Source organism: Cucumis melo, chromosome 12 (assembly GCF_025177605.1).
Source record: "Cucumis melo cultivar AY chromosome 12, USDA_Cmelo_AY_1.0, whole genome shotgun sequence".
Lineage (NCBI taxonomy): Eukaryota > Viridiplantae > Streptophyta > Magnoliopsida > Cucurbitales > Cucurbitaceae > Cucumis > Cucumis melo.
The window spans coordinates 25,783,359-25,802,159 of NC_066868.1; the positions used below are offsets into that span (position 1 = coordinate 25,783,359).

At 33.4% G+C, this 18,801-nt stretch overlaps 2 protein-coding genes across 5 annotated transcripts; both read right to left on the bottom strand.

The window, feature by feature from the left end:
* Positions 1–2,204: 2,204 nt before the first annotated feature.
* LOC103484065 (DNA-(apurinic or apyrimidinic site) endonuclease) lies at positions 2,205–8,725 on the bottom strand. 3 transcript variants are annotated; one of them, XM_008440986.3, is made up of 10 exons: positions 8,332–8,725; positions 7,153–7,245; positions 6,537–6,681; positions 5,820–6,021; positions 5,197–5,275; positions 4,658–4,719; positions 4,229–4,315; positions 3,886–3,989; positions 2,892–2,983; positions 2,205–2,674 (listed from the first exon to the last, which is right to left on the bottom strand). In XM_008440986.3, exons 1-9 carry the CDS (start codon positions 8,560–8,562, stop codon positions 2,904–2,906), a joined length of 1,083 nt encoding a protein of 360 aa, XP_008439208.1. In that variant the 5' UTR covers positions 8,563–8,725; the 3' UTR covers positions 2,205–2,674; positions 2,892–2,903. The 3 variants fall into 3 exon arrangements, with proteins under 3 accessions (XP_008439208.1, XP_008439217.1, XP_008439197.1); XM_008440995.3 differs by having other exon boundaries at positions 2,205–2,707; positions 8,332–8,702; XM_008440975.3 differs by lacking the exon at positions 2,205–2,674 and having other exon boundaries at positions 2,745–2,983; positions 8,332–8,706.
* A 1,257-nt stretch (positions 8,726–9,982) lies between these two features.
* LOC103484055 (probable UDP-N-acetylglucosamine--peptide N-acetylglucosaminyltransferase SPINDLY) lies at positions 9,983–18,163 on the bottom strand. 2 transcript variants are annotated; one of them, XM_017044677.2, is made up of 12 exons: positions 17,857–18,163; positions 16,128–16,201; positions 15,982–16,055; positions 15,383–15,475; positions 15,203–15,304; positions 14,915–15,082; positions 14,749–14,837; positions 13,962–14,083; positions 13,562–13,743; positions 13,071–13,355; positions 10,768–10,915; positions 9,983–10,674 (listed from the first exon to the last, which is right to left on the bottom strand). In XM_017044677.2, exons 1-12 carry the CDS (start codon positions 18,015–18,017, stop codon positions 10,301–10,303), a joined length of 1,872 nt encoding a protein of 623 aa, XP_016900166.1. In that variant the 5' UTR covers positions 18,018–18,163; the 3' UTR covers positions 9,983–10,300. The 2 variants fall into 2 exon arrangements, with proteins under 2 accessions (XP_016900166.1, XP_008439186.1); XM_008440964.3 differs by having other exon boundaries at positions 15,982–16,201; positions 17,857–18,162.
* Between the last annotated feature and the right edge of the window lie 638 nt (positions 18,164–18,801).

Consider the following 18,801-nt stretch of genomic DNA (forward strand, 5'->3'; position numbering starts at 1 on the left):
GATGTCGTTTTGTACAGATTACAAATATCAACCACAAGAAACAGTGGTAATTAGGTCTAATGAGAATACAAAAATTAACTTGAGATTCAACTTTAAATTAATTTAACTTATATGCATTACTTAGTGAGTTAATAACACAAGTGGGATATTACTATACTATGCTTAATACTAATGATTATTATTAATTAATTCTAAGCAATAAATAAATAATACTAATAATAATTGTAGGAGTAGAAATAGTAGAGAAGTTGGAGTAGGGAATTGAGTTAGAGGTGTTGATAATAATATTTTTCATTCAAAATATTATCTAAGCAATGATATTGACTTCCATTAAAATAAATAAATTGTTATATATTGTCACCTCAAAATATCGTCTATCTATAACTTGGTGTTAAATAAAATAACTATAGTCTGTCGACTTTAATAATGTTTACTATTAAGTTTATACTTTTATCAATAGACTTAATTTTCTCTTATTTCTCTATTTAGTACATTGTCGAAGAACTTCACGCATCACCTTTATTATTTTATACATATTTATCGAAAAAGTTTAACCCTACACTCGAAACACAAACTTTTTAACTCCAAATTCATAACTCAGTATTCCAAACACTTTATAACTCCAATATATTAATCTTGGATTTTAAAACTTAACTCAATGTTATAAATATCTTCTTGAGGTTAAATATTATTTTAATCGACATATTTTGATGTTTATTCAATTTGAGTTAAATGATAGAATTATATTTTCAATAAATCTTAAATCTAGCTAAATTTACTTATAATTTGAAAGTTCAGAATTCTTAAAAATAATAATTAAAAAAATATGATAATAAAAGGATAAAATAAATAACAGAAGAAGTAATTTGTTTTATCCAACATGTCTAAGCAATTAGACAAACAACAATGTTTTCTTCTTCTTCTTTTTATTTTTTAAAATACATTTTCAACAATGCATTTTCAGCATTGACATCAATGTCTACTACCCCCTGCATTAATTAAATTACTATAAATTTATCTTTTCCCTTTGTCTCATTCACCTCCTCTTTAATAAATATATATACACAAACATATATATATATATAAACTTTATGTACAGATGAGTTGAAATTTTTGAGACCAAACTAGACATTTTATTTATCACTTGCATTTTGTTACGATTTATATTCGTTTAGGTCAAGAAAATACGAAAGACAGAGATTTCAATATTCATATGTATGTATTATGGTCAATTTGGAATAAATTTAAGAAATTGACAAATATATATATACACACACATACATGTATGTATATTACTATTGCCGATCACTAATTCATTGTAGTTGAAGTTGATCACTGAGTTTAAGGTCTAACCATATTTGAGTAAAATATCATAATTGTTTCTTAGTTGAGAAACGAAATAACACTTGATGGGAGTACTCGATTAATTAACCATTTTAATTTCAATTAAGGATAAAGGACAAATTACAAGTTTGATGTTAAATTCAATATTTGTATTGAATAAATCTATAGACGTTAAAGGAGAGTAAATGATAAAATTATTAAAAATATTTACCGAATATAACAAAATTTCAGATTATACTAACATGAAATTTTGATATATTTTGTAAGCACTTTTAATTAATTTTTGTATAGAAGAATTGTTATGAGCAACACAAAAAATGAAATTATTTACAAAATATAACAAAATTTTCAAATAACATATAGATATAGATAATTCGATGAACTTTGCTATATTTTGTAAATAGTTTTAATATTTTGCTATTTTCTAAAATACTCATTTTCTACATTAAAATTTAAAATTTTAGTTTCTGTTTAATAATCTAAAACGATAATATTTATAATTTTTAGATCAAGTAAGCACAGTATTTTAATTATTTTTGAAGAATTTTATTGGATACAAAATTAAAAGTTACGAAACATGTAGCAAATAAACCGATCGGTTTAGTATTTTATAGCTACTTATATATTTCTTTTAGACTCGATAAATAGAAAGACAATCATTTAATATTTCTAACCTTTACATAGCGTGCTATTTTTAGAAATAAGATTATTTTTCAATGTTTCCCCCCTAATCCAATTCGAAATTTACCAAAGCTACCCGATTATCCAAAATTCAATTATTTAATCAAAATCTTAAGAACTTACAGATTCAAATTTCCAATGCATACATGACATGATCCAATTTATAATTGACAAAAAAATTGAACTAAAAAAGATACCTCAAAATAAACTATTTGAAGATGGGGTATCTGTACTGTACTGATGAAGTCGAGCAGCTCAATAGGCAACTTCGATTCTCAATTGGGTCAAGGTTCTGAAATTGAGATTCTCATCCATAACATTTTTTTTATAGCAATTTTTGTCCATGCTATTAGAACATTGGCTTTCTCACAAGGTTGTCCTTTGATCTGGAAAGATAATTTTCCAGATGTAACTCTCTCCCTAAAAACCAGGAGTATGGGGGGTAGTGGTTGTGTATATATATATATATATATATATAAAATAGTATGGTTATAATAAAATAAAACAGCATAAAGGGAATGAAATAATTATATGGGGGGGTTCCAGTAGTGTCTGTCCACCAATCATAGCAAAAACCCATGAAAAGTGGTCCCATGAAAACGACTCCAAATTGCCTCAGTAGAAACTTGATTATCTCAAGGCATTCCAACTGATAATGAAACAGAGAGCTTCAGTTTGTTGCCTAAAAACAGAAGTGAGCTTCAAGAACTCCAAAAATCTTGGCAAGAAAAAGTCCAATGGAACAACATTTCCAGCAGCATTGCAGTTTTAAACATGATGTATTCATACACATACTCCAGGAAGTGTTGCTATACAGAAAATAAACGTGAACTATACAATAAAGGAGGCTCCTAATAATAACTTACTAAATGAAGGAGTCAGTTCTTTTGAGACTCGGGGCAAGAACTGGCTTCTGACAGCTCGAGGGAAACAGGGCAATGATCACTTCCGTAGAAACCTACATGAATTCAAGATTATGGTCAACAAAATCACTTTTTTTTTTTTTTTTTTATAACGGTATGTTTGAGAGTGATTCTAAAATGATTAAGATCAAATTTGTCATTTTTAAAATCACACATAAAATGCATTTAGTCATTCAAAATCAATTTTAATAGTACGAAAAAGGGACAAATGCACTCAAAAGTGTAAAATTAAACATGAAATTGATTTTAACTTATGAATAATGATAATTATGTTACAGAGTGATTTTAAACACGACAAAAATGATTTTGACCATTTTAAAAACAAAAGCCACTGAGAGATATAAGAGTAATCATATTATTTGTCTTCCTAAAAGACTCTTTGTTGGTTCATGAGTTTGGAGCTTCACCCTGGGACCAAATTATACGATGGACAATGAGTTTTAGAAAGTTCTAATTTTTATTGTTTGGACAAATTGTAAAAATCACCTTTAAAGTAACTTTTATAAGTTGAAGGACTCGATTTTTTAATTGAAAGTTTAAGGTTGTAGCTTCAACTACCACCATACTTCGAGGTGGTTTTTGCAATTTGCGTTTAGTGAGTAAAAGCAAATTTGTATCAAATCTAGGCTTGCTTGACTAAAAAAAGGCAAACCTATAAGAGTCTAAATTCATAACCCCAGAAGCGAATGAAAGTATAACTAAAATTACATGTCAGATTTCAAAGAATAATGGACTGCATCTATAGCAAGCTTTAGATAAATATAGTTTAGTTGTGAAATTGCAAGTTTTAAAAATTGTAGGCTCTGTCAAAAACATCTAACCATCAGTATGGTTTCAAACATTGTAGGTTCTGTCATGAAATTCTAAATTTAGCACTAATACTATAAGCTTTTTAACTATACTAAGAAGCATATATAATGGAAAAGAAAAAGAGCACCTTTTAGTTCAATCCCTTGCCCATGCATCTCACATGAAACAATCCTACCTACGAGACTCTCGGAAACTATGAAATAGTCAATTCTCATCCTTTTGCCTCGATACCTGAAAAGATATGGAATCATTTCTTTAGCAAGAAACAGAAATTTCATTTTAGTGAAAACAAAAATGTCACTGGTAGAAACTAAACCCAAAACTATAAAACCAAAGGAACTTGCCCAAAGTTTTAAAAAGCACATTTGATTAGTTAAAAACTCTTCCTTCGGATTTTACCGAAAACTCTCATAGGTACTTCTAGTTAAATAAATAATAACTTAGAGCAATCCATGCAGTATCTTTCTTACTTTCCAATGGGGTGCCCGGACCAAGAAAAGCCACGTTCCATGTCTTTCTCCTTGTGCAGGTATCTATATGCATCTATCAGCTTTCCTCTGGAACATAATACACACACAAGGCAAGAGATACAGCCAATTTGCCAACATAACAACAAAGGAAACCAAAAATCATATTGTTCTTCCTTGGATCAAATAAGAAACTTATAAAACCTGTTGTTGTGTTTATTAGAAATCAAAAAGCCAAGATAATAGTTAGAATTAGGTGAAAGTGAGAGGCAAAAGGATAACTAAAGGCGTAAGTTATAACAACTTAGCTCACTTTAGAAATGCACTTTCTACCAGCCGCAACAAAATAACTAAAAGGAGCAGATTAAAGTGTTGCCACGAGAATGCTAGCAAGAATCAACTAAAGAAAACTTTTATATTGAAATTGCATACTCTTTCAATATAGCATTGAAACGATTCCTTTCAGCCAAGGTAAATCCAGGCTGCCCACAATCCTGCACCATCAAGAATTAATTATCAGATTGTTTTCTATTCTGGAAATACAGCACAAAGCCGGTGATGGATGAAGTTCTTAATCTTGTTATATATTTGAAAAAAAAAAATTCAATGAAATCTTTATGCTAAATCATGCAGTGTAAAAGGATTCTGGATTTGATCTTGGTCTTGTTCTAAGTCTCAACCACATTGTAAAATATTGCATCCTTGCAACGACTTTAATTTGGGAGCATCACGCAATTTTTCACTCTCATAAATTACTGATGGGATGGCTATCATTTTTAACACTCTATACCACACTGATTAGCAAAATTACATTCAATACTTTTAAACGAATACAAGCCCAAACAGATAAGTCTGACTCTTTTGAAAAGGGAAAAAAAATCACCGGTATTAATAGAGAAACAACAACAGCCATTTATGAAAATTCAAGGCCAAAAGAATATGGCAGAGCTCTACACGACAAGCTTCAGTACCTCCTTATTTGGGGGTATGTACCCATTAAGTTTTGCTGCGCTGAAAAAATCTGGATGGCTCACATCAATCTCTTCATGACTGCACAAAAACTTTCACAACAAAATCAAAATTGAGCAAATCTAAATAAATGGGAATATCCTACTTCTTTATATTACCAAGTTACCAACAGTGTGGAGGTATGCTCTTGTAAATAAGTCTTAATTTGAACAGGTTCTCATTTTGAAGGTAAGTCGTTACTTCAAATGCTAGATTGTTTTGGCTACTTTTTAAGCATGTAGTCCTTTGGACTTTCTATGCTTCGTGAAGTTTATTAAAAACAATTGTTAATTATGAGTTCTTAAAAGGTTTCCTTCATTTCAAGACAAATTTGGACCTACAGGCATTGCTGATGATTACCATACTAAGCAAGATTATAAGTCAACTAAACAATTGTGTTATGTTTGATTCATTAAGGCAGAACAATATCCTGTGACTGACAACTGGTCGCAAGAACCAATATAGAAGCAAACAAATAGTGCCTTGAATGATGAATAGAACATAGTCTACATAGATGACAATATAAATACAAGAAATTGAAAGATCATGGCATTGACCAATCTTCAAACTAATCAAGAACACTTACCTAACATTCAGGTCACCACACCATATAAGAGGCTTGTCAGAAGATTGGATAACAAACTCCAACATTCTCTTGTCCCATTTTCTTCTCCTTTTAAAAGACTTCTCCTCTTCCTTCCACCCATTATTTGGCGAATATGTATTCAATAAACGAAACGTCTCGAATTCAGCTAAAATTACGCGACCATCCACTTCATGCTTTGAAGCTACAAACAGGGACACCCCAATCATTTAATAGTCCTCGTGAAAATATGAAATAACAGATTAAATATCACAAACCTGAGAACATCACTGGACATATTTATTCATGTCCCATAACCATTGACATCCATAAAGGGGGGGGGGGGGGGGGGGATTTGAAGTTTGAAGTGAGGAGCAAAGAAGACAGAATGCAAGACAAGACTTGAAAGTACCCCACTAGCATTAAAAGGAAAATAAAGAAACCAAACATGTCTTGATTATTGACAAAAGTTTTTTTCTTAACTTATTAATTATTATTATTCTATGGTCAGCTTAGCAGTTGTCTAAGGAAACTTGCAGAAGAGATAGATTGAAAATTTAGCAGAGATAAATAGAGGAAATTTTTTAGTGGACGGATTCATAATACTACAGGACTCGGTAATTGGGAAAAACAATTTTTGTGTTTTCCACTTACACCTCTCTTTAAAAAGAATGCATCAATACATCAATAAAAGAACACTACATCAAGTAGAGAAGATACCTATTCTGTCTAGATTGAAGAAAACCTTTTTTGGTTGAAAACACTTTTTTATAAACAATGCAGTTCCAGCATACTTGGAATCTGAAAGAGACCACCAAACACGATAATTTGCGAAGGGTGGACTGGAAAGAGCACGCATCAACATCTGCATGATTTAAGGGTTTCATTATAAATAATCATCATAATTTTCCACAAAGAATACTGATCTATCAGCCAAATTTAAGAAAACTATATCTTGCCGACAAATACCCCAATATTTTATCTAAATTTTTTAACTAGAATAGAATCTGAAGGCACCCAATAGACTTCCAACTTAGCTAGTTAATTAAAGAATTACTTTAAGACTCTACACCTTAAAACAACAAAAGTAATAAAAATAAATTATTTTGCTCTTCTTTTCATCAATTGGATTATTATTAGTTCATCAACTGCATCAAATAAATTTTGGAACTAATCTTCACATGCTATACTTGGCAAGTTTATTCATGTAAAAAACTAATAACTGCACAAAACAAGATTAAATTCAATGTGTTCCACCTCTTTTCTGCTTGACAAGTCAAATTTTCTCACTCATTCAGAATCCTAAATCAATCAAAAGTAAATGAAAAAATGTTACCTGCTTCTCTTCCCGTGATATATTTGTGTCGTCTTTCAACTCTCCTTGGTTTTTAGATGCACCTTTTGAACCTGCTGCAGGAATCCTTACTTCCTAGTACATAAACATCATCAACGATAAGGTTATAGTCCATCATCAAAATAATGTATCAGATGGATTCATCAAACCTAATAACTGACCTGACTAACTGTAATCCATACAGATCCATATGGTTGTTTAAATCCTAGACTATTCGAAAGTGAACTTAAGACAGTGTCCTGTAAGATTATCTAACGATTCAATTAATGGCACCTACTTCAAGACTAAAATCCCTCTGGCCCTCCTTATGCCTCAATCCTCAAAGATATTTATAGCATAAATTCATAATCGTTCACTTTTCTATCACCTGTGAAGTTGACGACTTTCTGTCCCTGAGGATGTTTCGAGAAAAATAGGAAGGATTTTTATACAATTCATAGAGAGCGTCTAGAACAAAAATTTGGAATTGAATAAGAGTTGACAATTGGAATCGGTTGCAAGTTACCAGGAAATTCTGAAGCTTCTTCTTTTAATTTCAGCTAAGAAGAAAACGTTTTTCAGCTTCCATTTTATATTATGTTTGAGGTCTCTCTAAATTTTGTTTTCTTTCTTACATATTTCTTTTAGATTCAATGCAGTTCATCTTCCGTGGGTATGTTAGGGCACAACATCATTCAGGGTCCTGAAATTAGTATCTACATTTGACCTTCAAATATACCTTGTGGAAAATCTCAAGTAACGACCCCACAGTAATGGAAACAACAAAATGGCGTCATCAAGTGCAAATGCATACATACCCATCTTAAAGCAAAATCATCGACACAAATTTCGCTGTCATAACAATTAATGACACCAACACATCCAGAAATTCAAGTTACTAATTTCGTGCAATAAAAAAAATAAAACAATGATGAATCATGAGAAGCCTAAACAAGTGAACCGGCACAATCCTGGAATTATCAGTTCCTCGCAGGCCATTAAGAAATTTAGGAACTCGCATTTACTAGGGAATATCTTGCATGGTCCAAAATAGTATATACCCAACTTCCTAACACACACATTCATGACGATTCACTAAACAATCAAAACCAAATGAAAAGTGACAAAAGCATCAGTGTCTGCACAAGGTAAAGCAAAGAGGGCACTGAACGCATTACTCACTTGTATGGCAATAGCATCCGGATCAAGGTTAGTCACGAACTTGGTGAACTCCGGCCAGTCATTTTTAACTCGGAGAAGTAAACTATTTGCATTCCAAGTTACAAATTTAAGAGGCTCTTTCTTGTCCGGCGCTGATAATTCCGAATCATCATCATTATCTTTCAGGGAAGGTGAGAGAGCCGGTTTCTTCGAAGACCCTTCCTTCTCTATTGGTTTAAAGAAGCGCTTCATCCTTCGCTCACCTCCAATGGCGATATGTCCTCGGCCGGAGCTGCTGGTCTTGCTGAAGCTTTTCACTCAGTCACGGCCGTCAGCCCGGGACTTGACGACAAATTATTTATATACATACTTTTTCCCCTTTGCAAAATATACAAATTTCTTCCTCAAATTTAAAAGTTTCGATTTGCTTTGCCATAGTATTAAAAAAATTGGTTCTCTCTTGAGTAGAAAAAATTGAAAAACTATTTATGAAAGGACAAAATTAAGTCAATATTTTTCTCAAAAAATAATTTGAATTTGTGAGCATATATTGGATAGTAAAATTCAAACACTTAGATGGTTTAAATATGTTTTTAGCACAAAATTAGAAAAAATAAGACTCTAAGCAAGTTTGAGTACTCCTGCAAGCAATTGAGATTTGCCTAGATACGAATTGTTTAACTCGTGAAATTTAGGAGGTGTCGTATATTATTTGTACTTAAAGAAATAAGAATTAAAAAATGAAACCATGCATTGTTTTGAAAATAGAACATCAACGAAATCCTGAGTTTCAAGGACTTATCTCAACATATCAAAATTTCTATAAAATTGAGAAAGTGTTGAATCTTTCTTATATCTATGTTAAATATGTTGATGAAGAAAAGTGAAGTGTTTCACAATCGGCCAACAATACCCTAAATTGCTTCAAACACAAGCGTTACCTTTTCCACCAAATTTCAAATTCAAACAATAAAGCTTAGCCAGAAAAAGAAAAACTAATGCCATAAAAAAAAATGGTAATGAGCTATAGAAAATTTAATGATTTTGTTATAATATGTAGATAGTTTAAATTTTTTCGCTATATATCAAAATGCGCTGATTATAAATTAAATTTCAAATTATTTCTCTATTTATCTTGAAAAAACTAAGATATTAATCAACAATTTATTAATATGTTAAAATGTCAATAACTTTTTTAGTACCACAATTGGGTAGAAAAATGAAACCACAAATCTCATAATTTTCGGTTGTCAATATTGAAACCACAAATCTCAAGATTACCTAACTATCAATATTAAAACTAGAAATCTCATGATTAACTAGTTATCAATTGAATGACAATGACCCAAACATTTATTCAATTTTTCTTTTTATATGTTTTGGTGTGAAAAAAATTCATCCTGAAACATTTAATTATTCATTTTAGTATTTTAGTTTTCAAAACTCACAATTTTGATTTAACATTTTATCTATATTCCCTTATCCTTTGCTTCAACTTTTTAAGTTAAAATCTAAACTAATTTTAACTCCTATGAAAGTATATAAAAGTTGATTGAATTTCACTAAAATTTGATTTTTTTTCTCAGTTTGTGATTTAACTAGAAGTGAATGGAAAAGAAAACTTATCTTAATAATAAACTTGTGAAATATACGATGTAGAAACTAAAGCATATATGACAAAGTGAACTTAATTCAACGACAATGTTAGTTTTTACAAAATACAAGATACAGTAAATAAATGAACAACAATTATGTACAAGGGAAAAACTGTTTCTAAGTGAGAATCAAATAGATTAGAAACTAAACCTAATTGAACCTATGATATTGATCCTGATTGACAAATTGGTTTCATCAAGGAAGTAAGCTTGTGAAGAAATCTCCAGGAAGCATCTTCATCGAGTAAATACTGATATACATTTCCTTGCAAGAAAATATTATGCAAGTTTACATCCCAAACTCAAAAATGAGGATGAAGCCAACAGCAGAATTTTCAATCTTTAACATGACACGACGATAAGCTATTACATAGTCGATGTACGGCTACCGTTTTAAGCAAGTTCGAGTTAGCTGAATCGAGTAATGGATCAGCCTCGAGAGCTTTCTCAAAACAATACTTAGCCCCCTCCCATTGACCCTCAGCAATAAACACTAATCCTAGATTGTTAAATGCAGGTGCATAACCAGGTTGTAGTTCTAAAGACTTTGAGAACATAGCTTTGGCACGTTCATACTGCTTTTGCTGTCGGTATAGATTTCCAAGGTTACAAAATACGGTATGTGCTTGTTCTGTGGCTACCAATGACAAAGCTTTCTTGTACACTTCTTCTGCCTCTGTCAGGTTGTCTGAGAGTTGTAACGAGATACCTAACAAGACACGAATGTGGAACATGATTGACTAATGAGATCGACAAGAGAACCATAGACTTACTAAATTTGACATTAAATGTAATGTCATACCTAGGTTTGACCATGCAAAGCTACAGTTCTTAAAGCGGGCAATTGCGGCTTTGAGGTATCTTTGTGATGTTTTAAATTCTCGTGTACAGAGGCTATGGAGGCCGAGTTGATGCCACTGAACAGCATCATCTGTGTCCTCAGCTATTGCCTAGGTTAAGTTAAGGCAATACCCATCATCAATCTAACAATAACATCAATGGTAGAAAGATGGAAACACATTGAATAGTCGAGTTACAGAGTTTAAAAAAAAAAAATTACAAGTACAAAATTTGCAACAAAAATGTCATTTTCCCATCGGTTGGTTGCTTTGCTCCTTGTGTTATTTATTCCCAAAAACAAGATTCCTGGTGATGGATATAATAAAAGTTGTGGTGCTAGTCCTTGGGCTGTTGAACAGTGTTCAACCACACTGAAATAATGGGGCAAAGTTCTTGCCTTTCATACCTTTGGAAAGCCTTTCGATATCAAGAAAATGAAAATCATGTGAAGTAAAAAAGAACAAAATTTTGACACACTACTAAGAACTTAATAAAAAGAAATTATAATCCGATGCTTGAACCCCTTGGTTAGACATTACTTAAAAACAATGGCAATTTTTATAGTATTTTGAAATTCAAAGTAAACAGAGGCAGACATATTTGGTTTTGGAAGGATATTTGGGTTGAAAATTCCACATTAGCAGACTCGTATCTGGATTTGTTCGGTATATTCATGAGAAAAGAGGCTACTGTCAAGGACTGACTGAAATTTTGAAGGTAATGATTGGGATTTAAGCTTCAGAAGAGGTTGGTTTGGTAGATCAAATTGATGTCATCTATCTGGGAGAGGGCAATGATGAAGTTGTTTGGACCTTAGAAAAGTTTGGCTTGTTCACTTCAAATTCAGCTTTTTTGAGGTTCACTACAAGGTCTCCTGTCATATAAACACCTTGGATTGAAACTGTTCGGAACCCTTAGAAAAGTGAAGGCATTTCTTTAGTCCTTCCTTAGCACACAGAAGTTTGAATACTCGTGATTTACTATGGTCCTTTGCAGCCAGAGCTCAGTATTTGAAACCCGCGGCCAGAAAGCAATCGTCATAATTTCGAGAATAAGTTTTCTTCATTAGTTACTTTTTGTAACAAATACTTAATATTGTACATTCTTGGATTTTTTTTTTTGGGTAAAAAAACAATTCATTGATATGAAAAGGAAAAACCCCAGTCAAAGGAAATTACAACAGGGATTGCCAATTACGGACTAAAAAGGATAAATTGAAATGAGCGAAAGGTGCCTAGTTTTACACAAAAAGAGGAAAAGAAAACAATAGACAAAACAAGCTCCAGAAAACGAGTATAAGAAGAAGAAGAATCATTAAAGAGTCTTCTGTTCCTTTGACCCCATAAGCTCCAATAGAACGCACGAATAAAGGCCAACCAAATCTCTTTTTAGTGCCACCAAAAGGATGGCCTACCAACAATGAAGCCAAAGCGACAGAGATATTCATAGGACATGTAAATGACCAGCCAAGAGCAGGCAAAACAAGATCCCAAAAGCTAGTAGCAAAAGAACAGTGGAAAAACAGATGGATCGGCGACTTGCATGCCCATGATCTGAGCGAATTGGAAACTCACTTATGGCTGTTTTGTTAGTCTTCTATGAGAGGGGGATCTCTCTTCCCCCTTGCCATTAGGCTGTTTTCCTAGGCCTTTTATGCATAATATACGTCATTTGTGAGGAAAATGTGGAGGATTAGGGACCAACAACAAAGCTAGGGCAGTATCTTTCACCAATGACTAGTCAAGGCTAATCGAAATCCGATTTTCCAAAATGATTCTTAGCATATAAGATATCTTCACAAGCCATTTAACATCGGGTCAAATACATATTGCCAGCTTCCATTACAACATGTCCCCAGAAAGATCAACTTCTATCCCTTGAACGAACTGCTTCAATGCAGCATATAGGGATTTCATTTTAAACCCAAAGAGTAAACCAACAAATCTAGAAAATATAAAAATAATCTTTTTAAGCATCAATCCAACATTTGTAACTCATAATTGTTAAACAAAAGTCAAATTGCAGAGAAAAACACGGTTTATCTTCAAGAATTGATTCGGGTAGGTGCTAGTAATTCGGGAGAGAATCCTAATTTTAGTAATTTGGGATAAAATCCTAATTTCTGTCAGTTTCTAAGACTATACACAGTCCAAGGGAAAATTTAGGGCCCAGCAAGATTATAATTTATAAGCGCACCTTTTTCTATTAAATAAAAAAGACACTCATAAGCAGTTCAAAAAAATGTCTCAAAACTGAGATTGATACCTGATTTAAACTGTAGACGGCATGGTCTTCCTTTTCTCTCAGTTCACTTTGATCTGTACGAAATCCTGCAGCAATTTCATGTTGAGTCTTGTGAACCATGGAAAGCCCAGCCCATGCTACAGAATGATCAATTGTCAAGCCATCTCCATCTCTAATGATTGAGGCCATTTCGTTTCCAGCCCAGGAGAGTTGTTCACTACGATCTTGAGACCTTTCTGCATCCTTCAGCCGGTGCATAGCAACGGCATATCTCATAGACATGCAATTTGGCTCCAGTTTTGCTCCCTGTTGGATATTTACAAGACGAGAGAAAATTAGCTACTTTAAGGCCAAAACATCAAGACCGTTCCATTAATCAATTCACACAGCCACGCATACACAAGGTGAAATTCTTGAAAGGATTTTTGTAAAGACTGAATATCTCATCTTTTTCACAAAACTAGACTACACGAGAAAAAAAACCTTTTCCCAAAGAATAGATCCATGAGCACCTTCTCCAAGCACTTCGCAGAACTTCTGTGGTCTCCAGTCACAAAATAGGCATTAGCAAGATTTGCCCAGGCATGTGCTGCTTTTGGATCCACCTTCAGGGCCGCTAGCAAACATTCCTTTGCAACATTCATACCTACAACCTTCTCATCAACACCACCTTCACCAGCATTTGCTCCAGCACCTTAAAATTAAGTTCAAGAATGACTAATATTGTTTAGGGAAAAGGAATAGAACTAACGAACTAAGGTTCTAATAAGCCAAAGGGGAAAGAAAAGGAAAAAGAAAAAGATGATACCTAAACCCATTCCAAATATTTACAAAATAAGAGGGAAAGCATCAACAATGTCCTTTTGATATGTACAATGTCTAAGAAACAGACATACCACCTCAAGCACATACCTACAACAGTAGAACCATGCTTGCACAAGAGAAAAGCAGCATAGTTGATGAGAGCAGCAGGATGATTTTGATCTGTCAGGATCAATTCTTGAAAACATTTTTCTGATAGTTCCATATTTCCACTATAACATATGTCAAATAGTAGTGTTAGTATGATAGTATTAATTGAACTGGGAAGTTCTCAAGATATGAACTTCTTGTACTAACTACTGACAATGACAGGGAACGTGAAAACGCATACATGTGACTATACATACGCACCATCCAAGGTAGTCAAAATCCTTCGGTTAACAAACAGCCAGAGGACAATTATTGTCATAAGCCCAGTAACATAATACACGATACGTAATGATACACAATACACTAAAATTCACTTTCGTCACATGTTCCATTTCACAAGTTAACAACCTTGCAAGTAAAGATACTGAATATCTGATGAAAAAATTGGAAGTACAATGCAAGCCTGAGCTCGACTGTTTAGGGAAATAAAAGAAAGCTTAGAACCTTCTTAGTTCTCAGTAAGTTGAGACTCATCCATTAACAATAATGAAGCAATGAAATTTAGCATTAATTCCCTGATTATTTTATTTACATCATCACTTGTGCTCATTGATGCACAACTGAATTCTGGCAGTATTCTGCTTTTAGTTACTTATTATTTCAAGTTTTACTTCTGATTCGTAACTTATTATTTCAAGTTTTAATTTAAATTAACTGAAGTTAGTAAGAACCTGAAGAAAAGCAGGAAAGTTAGTTTTCAGACAAGTATGGACGGCTGTTCTTATACCTTTGAAGATAAGCAATTCCAAGGTTTCCAAGACAATCACAATTGTTAGGAACAATGGCCAACAGGGACGACAACACTGAAATAGCACTCTGGATAAATTAACATGGGTCCACATTAGTTTCTAAGAGGAGAACAACCATGGTTGAGAATAATAATAAATATGCACCTTCACTCGACCAGTTGTAAGAAGTAACAAGCCTAGGGTATTCCACACAGCTGCCTGTCTTACATCAGATTGCATTGAATGCTTAAGTTTAGAACAAACCTCATCAAGCTCCTCCTGTTCAAGTTCTTCATTTGAAGTATTATCCCCTACACTTTCTAGAAGGAGACACTAGAGAGTTCGTAAAACAGGTGAGCACGATCAGGTTGGTAATATCTATTATTTACAAAGAGAGATGAAGTATAACCTAAGAGGAGAGAGGGAAGGCTGAACGTGGATATAAACTGTAACCTGTGCATGATGAATTTGGACCAGCGAGAGAAACTCTGGCCTGTGAATCTCAACATCACTTTGGAGTAGGATCTCTTCTGCCTTCTCATATGCTACAAGAGCCTGAAAGAATGCCACAGTTTAATTAAAATAAGAACAAGAGAATTAACCAAGACAGGTAAGATGTGCAAGCCAAGCTACCTTTTGTGGCTGGCCCAACCTCTGGTACATTAGGCCAAGAATGAAATGAGCGTGAGCATTTTTTGGCATCTTTCTTGCTACATGAACTAAACCCTACAGTCAGGGATCCCAACAATCAAAGTAAATAAACAGTCACGTCCCAAAGAATTTGGCATCGGGGAAGGGAGGAGGAGTGAGATGTGGCCACAGATGTATGTATTGAACACAAAAGACACTTCAGCATTTCATTCTTTGCAAACAAATGAATAAAATAGAAGACCACATGTACACAATTTGATTGAGAGAGAGCACACAGTAGCTAAAAGATTGTATTCGTGAAGAAATCCCATGTAAATTGTCTAATAGAGGACTTAAGTGAATAAATAGCTGAATTTTTTTTTTTTTTTGGATAAGAAAATTTCCATTGATAGTATGAAATTAAAAGGGGGTTACATGCAGAGCAAAATTTTCAAAACCACCTTTTCATTGTTCCTAAATTACATGCCATTTGGCAATCAATAGAATGCATCGTATATAAGATACAGGAAATACAACAGTCAAGAAAACAGGTGCAAAGAGAGAACAAAAGAGAAGAAAACCGAATGTTGATAAAAACTCACAGTTTTGAGGCTGCTGACTTTTTCTTCACGTGAAGTTGAAACACCTTGACCATGTTGATCACCATCTGGATCAGCTGCAGAATCAAGAGAGTACTCTACCTTATTATTTCTTGAACGGCACTTTCCAATTTTGCTTACACGTCTACCTTCAACTTCCATTGCATTAGTATCCTTGCAAATTTCCACAGTTTTGTCATGATTGCTCTCATCCACAGATAACCTAAAATTGCAAGCTTGTTTTATAGCCGGAAGACACAAAAAGTGATAACAATAACTTACTTTGAGCATGTATTATCTACAGGAAAACTTGAACCCTCAAATGGACATTTTTTGGGACAAAGGACGTAAAGACTTTGATTATGTTTCAGTTACCAGATTCAACGTTTTGATTTACCTTGAAGGACTCCTAATGGTACAACTAAACTGCACGAAGAGGCTTAAGATCGTAGCCAGCATGCCATTTCTTTTTTCTTTTAATATCCGTGAGCGTCCAGGTCAGCTAAACTAATCTCATGGGACAATCGACCTGACCCTACAATGTTTGGATGTCAAGGAAACTCGTACGAAATAAATTCATAAGCAGTTGGTCACCATGGATTCTATGTCTCCTTTTTTACAACTAGGCCAACCCATGATGGTTCTGACATGCCGTTTTTAAACTTTTTGCAGGGGATTTAATGTAGGAAGTGATTTCAGGGTATTCCGTTGAATGAAATTTTGGTTAGGTTTGCAATAAAATTTGAATACAGAGGCTTTATTTTTAGCTTTTTGATTACAGTGACTTCTGCAACTGACCTAATCTTATTTCATGTCTGGTAAGATAGCTTGTTCTGTTGTCTATCTTATCTCATGTTTGGGTTTGAACTCTTAGTGACTAATGCTCCCTCCAATTTTACATGTTTTCGGGTGGAATGCATCTGTTCCGTCCAAAACAATAGTAAGTGTGAGCTCGTGCGATACTTTGTTGGTCATGACTAAGAAAGCGGATGAACCATTATTTTAACGCATTTTTTTGGTTTCATAAACTTTGGTTCGTACTTCACACCGTCTAATACAGAAATCCTACCATAAAAGATAAACTGACCGGCAGACACGGGCATAGTAGATAAATAAAGGGCATTATCTCAAAGCATCTCCGAATCATTAGCAAGAAGGTCAGCAATCTCTTTTGTACTATGTTTCACTAGTCTTAGTTAAACAATGTTAACAAATAACCTTAAAGACTCTATTGTTTTTAAAGTTTTTTCTTTTTCTTTTTTCGTTTCTATTTTTGAGAAAAGTAAAGACTTTCGTTAAGAAAACAATGAAAGAATACAAGGCATCCAAAAAAGACAAGCCAACATAAACACCCACCTAAAAAAAGGGTTTCAATTAAGTAAAATGTTATTGGGGGAATAGTTACAAAAGACCTTTGGAACCAAAGCCTAGAGGGAAACATGAAATCTCAGTTGGCCGCGTAAATACAATGGACAAAGCTTCAAGAAAGTTAAGGTTATTTGTTAACATCGTTCCGTGGACAATTAAGATTCCAAAGAAAGTCAGGTTTCTTTGTCCGGCAAGTTTGCTTGGTTCTTTGCTGTTTCCATAGAAATAATAAAAAAATAAATGTAAATAACCTTAACAACTCTAGATTGAGAAAACAAGAAACAAATCACTCATCAATTCTCCAGTACAATTTTGAATACATCACAATTCAATACCAGGAACCCCTATCTAAACTCATCACCATTTCCTATCCGTCTGGAAAACCAGGGGAGGAAAAAGAGAAGAAGAAGCAAATTAACAAGAACTTCATGTAAAGGAGTAAACGATACCCAAATTTTCTAAATTCGGTTAAAAAAATTAAAGAAACTGAAAAAAAAAAGAAAAAGTAACCTGGAGATAGCCGAAGCTGAAACGTGAACGCAACTGTCGTCATCCATTTCTGGAGGATCAACATTGAGGTCAGCAAGAACAACGACTTTAGAAGAATAGACGGCCTTCGAATGCTCGTCAAGGGAGCTGTCGGATGCTCCATGTTCGGTCTTGAGAGGCATTTTGGGAGCAGCTGGAGCTTTTCTGTGGTTAAAGACTTCGTGCTGCGACTGTTGACGAGAAGGAAGTAAAGAATGAAAGAAGAAGACCCATGTTTGGTTACGCGGATTGCTTAGCCGCTGTTTGGATGAGAATATAATCAGCACCGATTTACGTACGATTGCTGATATTTTGGGGTGTTTTTAATGCATGATGAAGATTATTCTTCTTTTGTTGAATTATACAAAGAATAGATATACTTTTAAATAATTTGTCACAAAATTAGTGAACTGTTTGTTAAAAAGTAAAAGGTTTCATGTACATCAAGTAAAATTCGCCTTTTAGGAAACAAGTTAGATTTTCATAATAAATATTATTTGTGTTTTACTCAAAAGAAAACACAAATTACAAAACCATTTAATTTGAAATATTTCCTAATTTAACCATCTTACATCTACATCAATAAAATAATTTGATCAACTTCTCAAATGATACCAGTAGTCTTTTTGACCCATATGTGTAACCTATGCTCATGTTAACGATAGTTTAGAAGTTAAGTATTGCAGAAAACATATATGCTTTTGTGAGGAAGCCAACTACTATATGGTAATACAAATAAATTTCAACTTGTAAAAGACCATCAATTTCTTCTAATGATAAAAACATAAATTAAAACAAGGGTTTTAAAATATGTTTATAAGTGCAACATAGATATTAAAAATTCAATCCAAACAATCCTTGTGTACTCTTGGAGATATTAAATTGCAAGAATAAATCTCCTTAATCTTGTCAAGCCAAAAATAGGCA